This window comes from Candoia aspera, chromosome 1 (assembly GCF_035149785.1).
Source record: "Candoia aspera isolate rCanAsp1 chromosome 1, rCanAsp1.hap2, whole genome shotgun sequence".
NCBI classification, from domain to species: domain Eukaryota; kingdom Metazoa; phylum Chordata; class Lepidosauria; order Squamata; family Boidae; genus Candoia; species Candoia aspera.
In genome coordinates, this window is record NC_086153.1 from 192,028,266 (window position 1) to 192,044,166 (window position 15,901).

Here is a 15,901-nt window from a genome sequence, read left to right on the forward strand (position 1 = left end):
CTCAAACACATACATAGAAATGCACCACTGCAAATTACAGCTATGGTTGTAGCTGTCAGAAGAAGTGCCTGGCTGCAAAACTACAGGGTCTTGTCATCATCATGCTTTCAGTGGCAATTTATATGCAGGAAGAATGAAGCCTTAATAGCCAAGTAGTTTCTCCCTCATACTAACCCTTCCGATTTTTTTTTCTTTATAAGGTACAAGTGTGAGAGGATTTTTGTAACTCCCGGGCCTGCAGCTTCATTCATTTTATTGCCATAACAGGATTCCTACAAACTCAGTGGCTCATAACAAATTGATTTAAATTATTCATTTCTTAGACTTTTTATAGATCATCAAGAAAGGAAAAAGAAGTGTGTGCCCACTCACCCACAGACAATATACTTGCATAGAAAACTGAGTCCAATTTCAAGAGAGATTATTACATTCTTGCAAAATGCTCCTATGATTGTTCCCCTCTCATAGTTATAAAAGGAAGTACACATTTATTTATCTAAAAAAATCAAAATAATTACTGCAAAGGCCATATTACATGGAAGTTTTTTTCAAAAATTAAAAAAAATTAAAACCCTAATCTTTTTATGTCTAAACTCAGTATTCCTAGGAGTGAATTTATAGAACACATAGGATTGAGGAGATGTAATTTCATTCTCTGCAGCCTCTGTGGAGTTAGAAAGGAGAATTGTTCTAAGAACAGCAACCTGTAGAGGTCATTGTTTTGAGTGATTTCTCACAGGGGGAAATGGAAGAACAAAGTCTTTTTGAGCAACTTCACCTCATTAAATCAGCTCAGCAAGTTGCCAGGTAATGGTCATTGGATGGAAGTTTTGATGTCTTGTCCAAGCAGGCTACCTGCTCACACTCCTGGCAGTGATCACCACATATGGCCAGGTAGATTGGAGGAAGTTGCTGGGAATGAAAATTCGTGCAACAACTTTCTTGTGGGGAAGAGGGTGGATTTATTGTCATAATAGTCTGCATATAAATTAGCTTGACAGAGTTACAAGGCATCAGTTCCTAGGCAGTGAGAGGCTGCTATTTTAGGCTACTAACAGTAAAAGAAAAGAACAAAAAACATGAAATAGGGAGGTTTCCTTAAAATACAGAGGTGCACACAACGCTGTCACACTAACCCACACTAAAGGTGGGTTACAGATAACAGGAATTCTAATCTTTTTGCTGTAGATTAAATGAAACTACAAGTGTTTATGTTTGGTCTGAAATTTAATGCTGTCTAATCTTTGGTTACAGAACATTGCAGTGCTTAAGATAACTGCTAGCCAGGGGAGGCCTGATCATTTTGGCAACCCAGTGGTGCAGGGCTTTCACATTTGTGTTAAGCTAGATATGTTCTTTCTGCCCCTTTATCCATATTTAGATTCTGGAGAGAAAGCAGCCAAGTAACGCATGTCTATTCGCTAATTAAGATGCTGCAAACATCCGCCCACTCAACCCATGGCAGCATACATTAGCTTCACTGCTCATCCTTCTTTTAGTATTGATTGCAGCCTAGGTGTTGCGTAGGTGAAGAAAAGGCTGCAAATGAGGGTTGCCAGAAGCTTACCTTATTCTCATCCCTTGACACAAGTACATCTAGAACTTCGAAGTGGCTCTCTCCTTGCAATAGCCAACTGCTTGAGCAAGTGCATCTGGCTGGCCTTGAAATGATGGGTGTAGTAAATCTGAAGATGTTTTAATGGGAACAGGAATTTGAAGAGAAAGAAGCAAGTGCTTAAACCACATGGAGTAAAATTTGTTCTTTGTAGCTACAGAGGCCTGGAATCTGTTTGGCCATCTTGATAATCAGCTATAGTGAGCTGATAAATTCCGAGGGTAGCTGCTCCAGCACATAAACACAACATCTCTCATATACTCAGATATATTTCAGTTATTTATAATCCTCTCTCTCTCTGACCCTAATCCTGCTCTTTCATGGGTTGTGATTTGGGCTTCATGGGTTCAAAGACAACAAATAGGACTTGCAAGGGCCAAGATCTGGGAAGTGGGGGTAGAGTATCCATCCTGGCTGTCCATGATCTACCAATAGAAGAGAATATCTGTAGCTCAGGGTTGAACTGTGGAGTCCTCAGTGCTCTCTCAGCTTGGTGGTTTGCATGCAGATGTTTCGTTGCCCAACTAGGCAACATCTTCAGTGCTAGAAGACAGTGGGGTTTGCTCTCTGTTTATATACAATCACTTGCCCTGACAGTGTTGGTGGGGGTGTTGTTCTCTCCTTGATAGTTACTTGATTAGGCTGTTGTTTACTGTAGTAAACAGCTACCTGTTTAAAAAAAATGATTTAAGTTAATTGCACCCTTTCCTGGATCAGGCGACACTCTGCATAGTCACTCACATTTTGGTCACCTCCCAAGTGGACTACTGTAATATGCTGTCCATAGGTCTGCCCTTGAAGAACATCTAAAGCTGCAATTGGTTCAGATTGCAGCAGTGTGAGCAATTAGGGCATGCCTTGCTATGTCAGTGTTACACATTTGCTTTGCAAGCTGCACTGGCTCCCAGTAGGCTTCTCAGTACAATTCAAGGTGCTGATTGTCACCTATAAGGCCCTTGATGATATGAGGCCACATTATTTGAGGGACAGCCTCTTTCCAGTTGTCTCTACCTGACCCATCAGATCTGGCAGAAGGGGCATACTCTAGGTCCCATCAATTAAAGAATGTCACCAGGTGGGATCCTGGAAGTGTGCATTTTCTGTTGCAGCACCCCCTCTCTAGAATCCCATTCCTTCTGAGATTAGATCATCCCCAACCCTGCTAGCCTTTCATAAAGCCCTTAAGACATGGCTTTTCTCTGGTGTGGGGGTTGGGAAGGGGTTGAACCTGTCACTTGAATCTCTTTGTAATTGACTGGTTTGCACTTGATGGACATTCTTGTTCTGTTTTATATGATTTATTTATTGTATCCTTATTGTATGATGTTTTTATTGTATGAGCTGCCCAGGGTCACTTATGTGAGATAGACAGCGATATAAATCTGGTAAATAGATAAATAACTATATCCATAAAGCTTCTTTCCTCCAATAATTTGCTGAACAAATAGAGAGCACCTGCACTACCTTAGGAGACCACTCTCTTCCTAGAAATAGGAGAGACCTGAGTCAATCAAAGCAATAGCTCCTTCAATGAGAAAAGAATTCTAGTTTTACTGACGGTTGAGATGGTTTACTTTTCTATTGTTAAAAATCTGCTACTATATGAAGAAGAAAAAATATGTTAATAAGATATCTTTATTCCTTGCTTCCTCAGCTAAGTTTCAAATTACTTTAAACAATACTTTTTAAAGTCTTTTCCTTTTAATTCAAAAGATGAAGGATATATAAGTTAGGAGTTAAGATTTATTTGTCTAAATACAATCCAATCTAATTTTTATATAGTATCACTGCTTTTATGAAAATTGCAATTGGAGAAACAGGCTAATTTCATGTCACCTAATGCTTTACTTAAAGAAAATCCTATTTAACACATTGGAATTTCCTTTCTTGTAGGTATGTCCAGGAAAATGAAGAAATATTCCATTTCAGCAGAATTGCAAAATATATGAATAAGTATTATGTTTCTTTTTATTACTTGAAGACAACACACAGTCTGAGTACAGTTAAATACAATGAATAAAATTTTAACCTTATATTAATAAATAGTTGTACCAAAAACAATTAGGATTATCAAGGCCTTTTTTCTTACTGTAATATTTTTGTTCTTTGTAGAAGCTGTTACACTTTTCCCTAACCATAAAAATAATTCCAATGGAAGTAGATGGGGCTTATCTCTAAATGGAGGATTGATATAGTAGCTTGGAGGTGCTGGTACGAAATCAAGCCAAGGAGAAAATAATTCAGTAGACTACCTCAAGAGCTCAAAATATGGAAAGGATAACTTCTGCAGTCTATTTTTTCAGTCACCATATTTAGGTTTAAATAGTAATTTTTTGGTCATTGTATCAGGGTATTGGAAATAACAAAGCAAAGTGATCTACGTATAATATAATGCTAATAGAAATATTAAGCTTAAGTAGAAAGTACCTGATTAGAAGCAGGCAAACTAAAGAAACAGAACCTTTAGGGGCTGATCAGCAATACCATTTCAGTGGAGTCTCAGATGCCAGATGCTGTGGGCAGGGACTGTAATCCCTCTGCATTCCCCCTGGCACCTAAGATAGCTTGCTTCAGGCCCAATAACACTACCCAGCTGCTGTCAGATGCATTGGCAGTGTTGTTTCACAGGGAAGGAAGAAATGCCATCTTGTTCTTTGATTCAGGCAGAAGACTATATTGGGCTTGTAATGTGTGAAAACTGTAGCCATCGGGCTGCGTTAATGGCATTCTTCCCAGATGATTTCTGTCACAGGCCATCCACTCTCACATTCATTGTCAACTATTTTAAGAACAATTTGAAACATTCTCCATGAAAAGTTAGTGTTCTGTGCAATAAAAAATAAACCCTATTTCTGAAAGAGCATCAGTGGGATTTTTTCTGAAGTGTTCCAGTGCCTTTTGATTTCTCTTTATTTTGTTTGCCAACAGTATGTCGGTAAGATTTCTTTGAATAATTGACTTTTACCCATCCACCTTCATTGGCTTTGCTTCCTTCTTCTTCTTCTGTTTCAGTATTCAAGGGCATCCCTGGTATTGATTTGAGCTGCTGCAGGTAATGACTGTGTTTTCTCTCCTGTGACCTTGGCAGATGTTGATATTGATTGAAGGTTGACTGGGAAGACCTGCGATATTTCCCAGCATTTCTCATTGTCCCTTGAGCTGCTGGGCTTCTTACAAAACGCTTTCCAGCTGTGGACCCACCAGGAGAGATGCTGCTGTGATAGTTATTTCTGTTTTTGGAGCTTCCCCTTTCGGATGGACTATCAGAAGCCACACTGGAGCTGCTGCTTCCCTTGGAATTCAGATGTAAAGATGATAAATAGGTTGTTGGTGATGAGCTTCTTGACTGATTGAGTGGGGTAATATGATAGGTAGTGGGCAATGGAGTCCGCCTCACTGCAGCAGCATAAGTGTCTTGATTGTGAAGGTAAGGTAAAAAATGGGTTAAGTTGTTGGGACTGTGGGGGCGGGAATGTTGGAGAGAAGGACTGCTTGTCACACGGTGCATTTTCAGTGCATTCATCCACTGGCAGTCAATGCCTGCAATGAAACAAAGGGCAGCATCAGCTTTAATTCCATGTAAAGGTTGTGCATTATACAAGAGATCTGATGAGATCCTGATATTACCCTTTTGATAGCTATCGTAAGTAGTTACTGGAGCTACCAATTTGCTCAGGGAGCTGCAATGGGTTGACTCTAATCTCTTCTTTGCAGTCTGCAGTGGAGTGGAGTGATTAAAGGCATCAGGCTAGATACTGGGAGATCGTGAGTTCTAGTCCCACCCTGGGCATGAAGCCAGCTGGGAGACCTTGGGCCAGTCCCTCCCTCTCAGCCTTAGGAAGGAGGCAATGCAAACCACTTACAGAAATCTTGCCAAGTACATTTGCAGGGACTTGTCCAGGCAGTTGCCAAGAGTCAAGGCTGACTAGAAGGCACCCCTCCCCACACCAAGAAAATTATATGAACTTCCTGTCAGCCTTTCTCTGAAAGTGCATCTTCAGGTGTAATGTTTCTACAGTTGAACTCTGTTCTTCAGATACTGTTATGATGATTTTAATTGCAGAGATTTGCAATGTAACTTTAACCACCTCACTGATTAGACAGATTTTCTGTTAACTACACATATTCCCAAGCACTCCCCTAAACAGCACATCACAGTTCTTTAGAGCGCTGACATCTTTCATCAGTATCCTTTGGTTCAAAACTGGCGATACAGGTGCAATTTAGAAGTACTCCAAGTGGGACACAAGTCATTACAACTTTAATTACATCTTTAAAACTTACTGAAAATAAGAAGATATAATTAACAGAATGCCTCCTTCCGTATTAATGAGAGCCAGAACTATTAAGGTGTTATAAGCAAGGAGACTATGAGTTCTAGGCCTTTGTTAAGCACGAAAGCCAGCTGGGTGACTTAGGGCCAGTCACTCTCTCTCAGCCCAAGCCAACCCCCCTCACAGGGTTGCTATTAGGAGGAAAATAGGAGGAGGGAGCACTGTGTATGCCTCCTCAAATTGTAAAATAATGAAAGATATAAATCTAAGATATAACCTCTGAAAAAGCATGGTTTTTATTTCTATCTTTATAAGCTGCAGACCCTTTGACTGACTGATAGGTCAGGTTAAGATAAAAAGGGTTTAAAAAACCCCTGCATTAGACTGCACCCATTTGGATGTTACAAAAATATCAGTTGTATTTGTTATTGTTGAGCCACTTACAATCCAAAAATTAAGACCAGAGGAGGATTTTTATTTTTTTATGCACCTCTAACCAGGCACAATACAAAATTCAGGAAATTAATAAAAGCATACTATAATCCAGTTTAAGATCACAACTAAACTATGGATGATTAAAGGCAAAAAAGAGAAAGTTTTAGATGTAAGTGTGAATGCACACAGTATCCTCAGCCAGGGACTCTAGAATAGCAGTGTACAAATTCTGTTCTGCTCAAGGGCTGTTACAGGCTGTGTGCAGCATGACAAGGTACTCACTCCAAAAGTGGGCTTGGCCCGGCCCATTGGGGGAGAGGGTTCAGGAGTTTTAAGAGGTAAAATGGGTTTCTTAATCATCTACACCCCATTGGCTCCTTAAAAAAAACATTGCTTAAAAACAAAACAAAAAGGCCCCCAATTTTGGCTCCACACAGTTTGGGGGTACAAAATGGATGGAGATCTCAGGCCACCCTTTTGTGTTCAGAAGTGTAGCTTTCTGATTTCAACCAGCTTTCAACAACAGGGTGAAGTCCTAGACATGCTAGGCTTTCCTTAGGCCTCCGAGTCACTTTGGCAAAGAGTCCTGGGAGTTGCAGACCTAGAGGCCATGCATTACTTTAGATCAGTGTTTCTCAACCTCAGCGACTTTAAGATGTGTGGACTTCAGCTCCCAGGATACCCCAGCCAGCATGCTGAGGTTGAGAGACACTGCTTTAGAGAGACCCTTTCCCTCTTAGTGAGTCTGGCTTTGGGGAATGTGCCGATTTTTGAAAAGATTTTGTTTCTCTGGCAGGTGCTCTTTCCCCAAACATTGCCCCAGGTGACTTACTAGAATTGGATCTGCTCCGAGGGTTGCCTTCCACGTTTGAGAGAGATGTCTGTATTTTCAGCTGTATTGATTTCACTTCATCCTGCCGTTTCACCTGACTCCATTGCACCTGCTGGATATGTTTGGTGGATTTGGGAGTGTGGACATCAGCCTATCCAAGAGAGAAAAACAAGCTCTTCTTCAGAAGGAAAATAAAACCCCACAAGAACACAGCCAGATTTGTCCAGGTTTTGAATGTATGATTCTGAAACAGGTAGTAACACCAGCCCCATCTAGGAAAATGCTTGTTTCTTTGTACGAGGAATCCAGTAGCAAATTAGGGTTTTTTTCTTTCTGCCCTCCCACCCAAACAGTGCTGGGCAGTCTTTTAACTATTGGCTTTTAATAGAATCGTTTCATAGTTATGGGGCTTCAAGTAAATAACCTTTTCTACAAGAGGAAGAAGTCACTAAGGATTTCTGGTTGCTGGGGTCTGCTTGTGGCAGCGTGCCTTTAAACATGCTATCAGCCTCTAATTCCTGTGAGGAACTGCAGTCTGAAAAGAGCCTAGGGTTGTTTTCCCAGTTCACAGAGAGTGGCTATTCTCCACTTCTGAGGCACACAAGGTCCAGTATTTCCCTCTCAGCCTCTCTCACTGCTTGAATCCTTGCAATGGATAGAACCAAGATTTCAATTATTAGCCTCAGTGTGAAATATTCTATTGGTCTTCATGAAACACTTTTTTTTTTGTCAATATCCAAAACCCTACTCATACAAAGGCTAATTCCCACCCTATTATATGTCACTAAATTGGTTCCAGATTTTATTTTATGTTTTCCTTCTCGCCCTTTCCCTTTTCCTGTTGTTCCTCTAGTCTGCTAATTAGCAGTGTGTCAGAAAGATAAGAAAGATGATCCCTTCAGCAAAGGCTACCTACACCAACTGTTACTCAGAGAAAAAACAAAAGAGAAGAAACTTTTTAAAACTTGCGTGATCCAAGTTTTCCCAGTGAGCAGTGTGAGCATGGTTTATAGCATTCAGATTTATAGGAGACTGGCAATTTAAAACTAATTACAGATATTTACAACAGTGAGCCCTAAAGTTTAGGAATGCAAGTTCCTCATTGTGAAACCATGCTGGCAGAATGAGTGCCTTGCTTTTATTGTTCTTCAAACACTAACCTCGTAAGTCACAGTGCATTCCACAGTCTGATCTTTTCCTATCCCCACAATCCACTTCTCCATCACAAATGGAGGCTGCAAGAAAGAAACAACATTTACAGATATTCTTTGTTCCCCCACTTCCACTTTGGAGGGGCTGTTGTACTATTTACCTGAGGATTGTAACATTTCTGACCTACGTTCTTAAAAATGTACATTTAAAATGTGGAAACTTTCTACAAAGGTTGTGATCCAACTTACTATCCCTGTTGGGCTGTAATTTCAGAAATGAGCTCTAATTTTCTGTTTGAATTTAAAGTTGTGCAAGGAGACACACACCCCTCCCAATTTCTCATTCTAAAGGGTTATGAATATTCAGAAGGGAAATTCTGCTAATTAGTTGAGCTTTGCATGCTTCAAAAATGATTTGGAAGAGATGTTTCCGAATGTGCCAGAGAACAAGCACATCACCTCTTTAAAGCAGTCATGTCTTGAAAAAAAAGAGACTGCTGCCTTAAGGAGTCAACTCTAGCCACATCTGTTTCCAAATAATACAAAGGCCTGGATCTGGTATGACTTGCATGTAAGATAGCTGTCTCTAATTCAGTGATCTTGTGCCATTCAGGAGATCCTTGGATTTTCAGGTGCAGCTTTTAGGGGGTAGAGGGGGTGTGTAGGAAGAACTAGGAAAGCCCCAGCGCATGAATACAGTTCATCTTGAGATCCTACCCAGTGTTTATTGGAACAACAACAAAAAAAATAGTATTATAATTAACTGAGTAAGTAAATGCTGCTCCAAGTGCAATAATACAACATTATTCTTAGCTCTTAAAAACAAAATATTGGGGTGGGATGTGAAATAGCTTCATAGGTTCTTCAGATTGGCTGCATTATATGTATGTGTTTGTGTGTGTGTTTGGCCATTGTAATTTCTACATTTTTTTCTTGGGGCAAAGTAATTTTTTCTGAGATACTTTACAGCTAATACCTGGTAGAATGTTTTTGAAGCAACAATTTTCTTCAACAACTAGGATTTTAATCTAAGGGTCACAAGGTAGCAAAAGCTATGTGATTCTTTAAAGGGACATTTAGCATTAACATTCTCTGACTTTGTTTTTAAAAGTGTTTGTTTTTATAATGTTTTTCATGTCAAAATTATGGTATTTTCCTGTGGCTATCTTTATTAGAGTTGAATGTTTTTAATTAAAAAAGGAAATGGAAAAGAATTGTACCATCAAGAGACTCCTGGTGGGAACACGGCCGACTGAGCAGCTGTGTCCGCCAGTGCTGCGGGCAGAGCTGCGGGCTCAGCAGGCTTTTTCCGTTTGTAGCCTTAAAGGGACATTAGGTCGAGCCACCCCATTTCTAAATCCCCCTATATATATACATAAATGCATACATACATACATATATATATATACACACACGCACACCCTAAGAGAGGCTTTCTGCATCAAGAAGAAGCAGACTCTCTTGGTGCTTATCGTTATTTCTGGATTAAATTTTTAATTTTTTTTAATTTTTGGCTTGTTTTCCCATTTAAAGATTAAGGAGGACTGAGAATAAATAATTGCCTTCCTTCTATCATTTTTGTACTGAATTTGAAGGACTGAATATTTTCCTACATGTTGGTTTTGCCGTTTTGAATCTTTAGTCTTCTGTTCACTTTCCCTGAGACCTGCTTGTTAACATACTTTCCCTTGTGCCAATTTCAGTCAGAAGCTTTTTATTAACTCATTAACTCCTACCTGCGCGAGTCAAGTATCTAGGGGATGCCATAATCCACTGCCTGAAACATGGAAGATTTCAAAGAGGATTTTTCAGAGGTCCATTGTGAGTTTAAGCAGTCCTTTGAAGAGATCTTTTCAGAGTGCTGTCAAGCTGTTCTGCAGAATATTCGGGACGTTGGGGAAGAGATTATTTCTAAACTGTGTCACCTGGCTGAAGATGTTATGGAGGAAGATGAAGATTTTGGCAAAGATGGAGAGGTCTATGCTGTCAATGAGATCGAAGTAATGCCAGGCGAAGACTGTACTTTGGTGCTGAAGGGGTTAAAGCAACAGGCTGAGCTGCAGACCAGAAAGAAAGTTGTTTTTCTGGGGGATTGTTATGGCTCTCTGGGGGAATGTTATGGGAGAGAAGAGGATGTTTTGTGGAAGTGTTTTTGCTGAGAAATCTGAGTTTTAAGGAGGGAGTTGGGCTGTTTGAGTTCTGTATGAAAAATGCCTTATGTGTAAAATGGAGCTATGTAAATGTCTTGATATATTTCAAAGTGGGGTAGAAATTTAAGAATGCTTAATCGGATTGATAATGAGGTTTTTTATGATTTTATATCTTTCTAATGATTTGGATTAAGATTTACTGGTCTCTTTTTAAGGTTTGTTTGATTTTTAAGATTTATAAGGTATAAGGTATAATAATAATTACTTGGTTTTAGGTTTAATAGGGTTAAGATTGTTGTATTATTATGAATTATAAAAGCAGACAATTTATATGTTTTTATAATTTGATTTTTATTATAGTGACAAATATATAGAATAGTGTTAGGAAGGAAATAATTGAATAAATGTGTTTAGGGGAGGGAAGCTGGTTTAGAGATCTATACATTTTTTTCTTTAAGGGGAAGGAGCAATTATTCAGCGATTTCTATGTGTGCTGATGGATTGATTTATAGAAATGTGATCTTGGTTTGATATAAAGTAAGGGATTGATTATGGAAATTGCTGTATATTCTTGTTGTTGAAAGTTGGAAGTCACTTCTTTATGTAATCTTTAAAATTCTTTTTCTTGCGTTTCTCATTTTTTTAGTTTTTTTTTAGTTTTTTTATTGCTTTTTTGTAGTTTTTATCTTTGCTTTAAACTTAATAAAATTCTTATATATAAAAAAAGAATTGTCCCATCAAGTCACAAATGGAGGACTAATTCCATCAGCTGCAGCCAAGTCTAACCATCACCAGGGAATAAATAGCCAAGTTCCCACCCTCCTACTGCACACATTTGGCAGGCATGCATCTCTGTAGCCACCAGCTTCCAGAACACCCCTGCAGCGACACAATACAGCTACTCCTCATTTAGCGACTACCTTGGTTAGCAACAATTTGCAAATACAATGGTAATAAATGGTAATAAAAAAATATTTTCCAACCAATGAGCGCATTTACTACCAAATTTTGTGCACCTGACAACAAAAGCATTCTGTGTGAAACTGATTAAAGTCTGCTCAGTTTCAGGCAGCAGCCTGGGCCAGAGTGTCCTAATCAACTAATTAAAGTCACAGAGCTGAGCTTGTTAACTTGTGGTTAACACTATTTGGGGACACACTGCAAAGAAAAGCAGCTCAGGAAGAGACACCTTGTTTGAGCAATCTCTCAGCCCTGTGAGGGGGTAAAAAAAGTGGGGGGGAAATGGGTCGGGCACAGGACACTAGAAGAGAGAGCTTTATCAGAATGAGACAGCAGCAACCAATGATCTTTGCAGGATCTCTGTCTCCGGCATGTGTTCACTTAGCGGCCATTTCACTTAATGACCAAGTCATTGGAATGGACTTGGAGAAGGTGTTGGGATCACCTAGCAGAATAAAATCCAGTCTGTCCAGACTAGCCTAATTCACACCAGGAGCATCCATCAGCTATGTCTGTATAGCTATGTACAGATGGTCAGCTCTAGAATTTGGTTTTAACTGAATGTTAATCTGCAACCATTTGTGGTTATTGGAAATAGAAAGTGGCCAGATTTCAGAAAATACGGGGATTATAATCCTAGTGCATGACTCCTTCTTGCAAAAATACCTGGTTCACAAAGCAAACTAAGGCAAAGTTTGGTCAGCCATAGTTAGGCTACTACAGATAGAGCAAGTTGTTGTTAGTTTTATCTCCCCCAGCCTCTGTAAAAGAAAAGGTCTCAAATTCACGGCCCTCCAAGTCATTTTCTGTAGCTTGCAGTAAGATTTTGTGGCATTGAGGATGCTGCTCATCAAGGCCAAGGCACTGAACACCACATAGATATACAAGTTGATCCAGGGGATCAACATTTTAAAATATTAAAATGATATCAACAGATTTGAGATTAAAGTTGATTTGTCAAAACATTGTATTTAGAGTGTATTGGACTCTCCAAAAAATGTACTTGAAAGGATGGACTTCAGATTTTCTTCATTGGAAGTATAAAAAATTTGAGGGTTCACTGACCCATATGATACGATCCTGTGATCATTTGGTCCTTTTTTGGAATGGTATTTTAATGTATAATACACTCTAAATACAATGTTTTGACGAATCAACTTTAATCTCAAATCTGTTGATACCATTTTAATATTTTAAAATGTTGATCCCCTGGATCAACTTGTATACCTATGTGGTGTTCAGTGCCTTGGCCTTGGTGAGCAGCATCCTCAACGCCACAAAATCTTACTGCAAGCTACAGAAAATGACTTGGAGGGCCGTGAATTTGAGACCTTTTCTTTTACGGAGGCTGGGGGAGATAAAACTAACAACAACTTGCTCTATCTGTAGTAGCCTAACTATGGCTGACCAAACTTTCTGCAAATGTTAAATACGTTAATGTGATGTTGAACTATATACCAAAGCTTTGGAAACTGATTATCAGGAATTATGGTTATATCAGGCATAAGGAGATAGCTAACAGAATTATATTGAGAAATTGGAAAAGTGATATTATTCCAGATGTTAAGGAATGGCTTTTGAAAATGTGTAATTTATCCATCTTGGAAAAGGCAATATTCCCTACTAATTAAAGGATGAAGCAATATGTACTACTTTGGCAGAGATTTTTAAGATATTTTACAATAATACTATGCATTTGATTATACTATAGTATTTTTTAGTAAATCATTGACTATTGATAAGCTTAATATATAAGGTAGATTTTTTCATTTTAATGTTTATTTTGGGTTTGGGTTTTTTTTTTCCTTTTTCTTTTTTGGTTTTCTTTCTTTCTTTTTTTTTTACATTTAAGGATTGTTCCAGGAGCCAGGAGGCTAAGGAGCAGCTCTGGACATGGCTGCTGTGCTCCAAGGGTCTCAAGAGGAGAATGACAGTGATGCGTGAGGAAGCGAGGGCTACAGATAAAGAGAATCTGCTGCTCTGGTATTTTAATGCTTTTGGTGGAGCTGAAGACAATCATGAAAACATCACCGTAAGTACAATCTTACCTTTGTCATTTTTAAAATCTCGGCATCAGGTAGATTAGTGTTAAATGTCACATCTTTTATGTAAGTTACTGCAATTTCATCCCCATCCACTTCCATATACATTTTCCATTTACAATCCTAGTTTTGGAAAGAAAACAAAAAATATTAAATTGCAATAAGGTCTGATATGAACAGGAAGCTTTTCCTCCTTTCTCTCCAGTCACCACCCCCACATTAGTGTATGTGTGTGATGTGCTGGATTTCAGCACTGCTGCGGATTCTCAGGAAGGAGGGAGCGCATTCCAAGGAGATAAGAGGACTCACAGTCTGAACAGCGTCGGCGGGAAAGTGAAGAAGTTCAGGGTGGCCCCACCCTAGAGCCTCCCCGGTTATTTCCCCTTAGGTTAGTTAGGGTAGCTTTAGTCTGGCAAGATTCTGTTTGTACGGTGAGAGCATATAAAGAACTGGAGTTTGGAATACACTGACTCGTCGCCGTTCTTGGGCTGGCCCTGACATCAATATACAGTGTGTGTGTGTGTGTGTGTGTGTGTGTGTGTGTGTGAATAAGAATAAGAATATAGAACTGAACTTTGATGGTGAAATATTAAAAAAAAGCCTGAAAAACAAAAAATATTTGAGGTTTCTGTCACATGAGAAGAGGTGATCTACTTTGCTAGTTTGAGCTAGTTCAGCTAGCTCAAGCTGAACAACAGTTGGCGGCTTGCCTCTTTAGCAGCACAGGTGGCTTTGTTGAACTCTTTAAAGATACTCCACTTCCCATGCATGTTTCTCTTCCCTGTGTACTGACAGCTACAAAACCCAAATCCGGCATATGGGTTGGAATTTGGATTCTCTTCTAATATCCTGGTGCTGTAGGGCAACAGGAAAAATGGAAATGGAAAAATGGAAGAAGCAAGTCTCCAAAAAACGAGATTTAAGCACTAGATTTAGATCATTATTTATATTGGAAATGCGCTTCCCTACAGAGTGAGAATGATGAGTTTTGTAACTGGTAATGGCATTTTTTAAATAATCAGTGTTCGGTTGCTTTTTTACATACATACATACGTACTCGTGCTATTCACTTTCAGGGTAAGCCACATTATGCAAAGTGCCAAAAAAGAATAGGAAGCGATAAGCCAAAGAAATTTAAGGTATAGGATAAGAAAAAGAAAAGGGTATATATACAGCTGAATCTAGCTAATCCCAAATGCTATTTACTACGGTATATCTCCATACCTTTTTTATCTTTGCAAGCCAATCTTGCTTCCATCATGTCCATACGCTGCTTCATGCATTGGTTTTTGCCCTTTAAGCATCTCCCCTCAGTCTTGTTCAGGATCTCATCAACTCTATCCAACCACAACTTTTTCAGTCTTCTCCTTCTCTTGACTCAGTCACTCTTCCTTCCTATGCTTGTTTTGTAATTCTATCGTCATACCTTCTTTCTGTGTTCAAACCACCACCAAAATTCTTCTTTCAGACATATTGGTTACTCACTTTTGTATTCATTCAGTTCATTCACTCAGCACCCATTCATCTGAGAACCTATTTCTTCTTTGCCACCCACACTTTGAAAGTACTCCATTCCCACTGCATTCAACATACCTTTATGTTTCTTCTCACACCTAGTTCCATATAACAATGTGACCAGAAGCATGGTCTTATACACAGCCATTTCTGGTTTGTTTAGTTTTGATACTTTTTTTTTTTTTTGCTATATTTCACATCCTGCTAACCATTTTTCTACCACTATATGCATCTCTTAAATCCTTCCATCCATTTTCCATCTTTAGTAATGTTCCATCAAGGTGCACAAAACAGTTACTTGCTCTAGGTTTTTTTGCCATTTATATATGACTTAATTCACTCTGTTTTCAGTCTCAAGCACTATCTGGTCTTTGATGTATTAAATTTCAGATATATACTCCTTGTTGCACATAGAATCTAGCTAACATTTGCTACGAATTCTGATCTTCAGCCAATAAAATGGTTTCACCTGCATACAAAAGTACACAACATTTATTGTAAACTGCCCAGAGTCCCCCGATGGGAGGGGACAAATAAAATAAATAAATAAATAAATAAACATTTATATCTCAAACCCACACACCTCTTAACATCATCACAAGTGTGCATCTGTCCATTTGATAAGTGTTCCATTTATTCTCATGCACATTTTACTTTCATAATATATTGCTCTTACTACATTCAGTCATCAACTCTCAACTCAATATCGGCAGAAAACAGCCCATAATTCAGACCTATTCATTTTATCCTGCACCTTCTCTAAATTGACAAACATACAATAAACTTTCCAATATTCATACTTTTCTCGGTTACTATAGACAGCCAGAGAGATGAGCTTAGAGAAAATATGCAGAAAAAGTTACAAAAATGAAAGCAAACTTTAAGCCTGGGAAACAGAGAAGGCGTGAGAAAGAAGCTCAGATTGGC

The 15,901-nt window shown here is 38.9% G+C and overlaps 1 protein-coding gene across 1 annotated transcript in view; it reads right to left on the reverse strand.

Moving 5' to 3' along the window:
• Positions 1-3,559: 3,559 nt before the first annotated feature.
• MAP3K20 (mitogen-activated protein kinase kinase kinase 20) overlaps positions 3,560-15,901 on the reverse strand; it is a 120,648-nt gene continuing 108,306 nt past the window's right edge. The window contains exons 17-20 of the mRNA XM_063318168.1: positions 13,466-13,582; positions 8,317-8,391; positions 7,157-7,307; positions 3,560-5,155 (exon numbers count right to left, since the gene is read on the reverse strand). Coding sequence (XP_063174238.1) covers positions 4,479-5,155; positions 7,157-7,307; positions 8,317-8,391; positions 13,466-13,582 — 1,020 coding nt within the window. The 3' untranslated portion in view covers positions 3,560-4,478. The remainder of the gene's footprint in view (positions 5,156-7,156; positions 7,308-8,316; positions 8,392-13,465; positions 13,583-15,901) is intronic.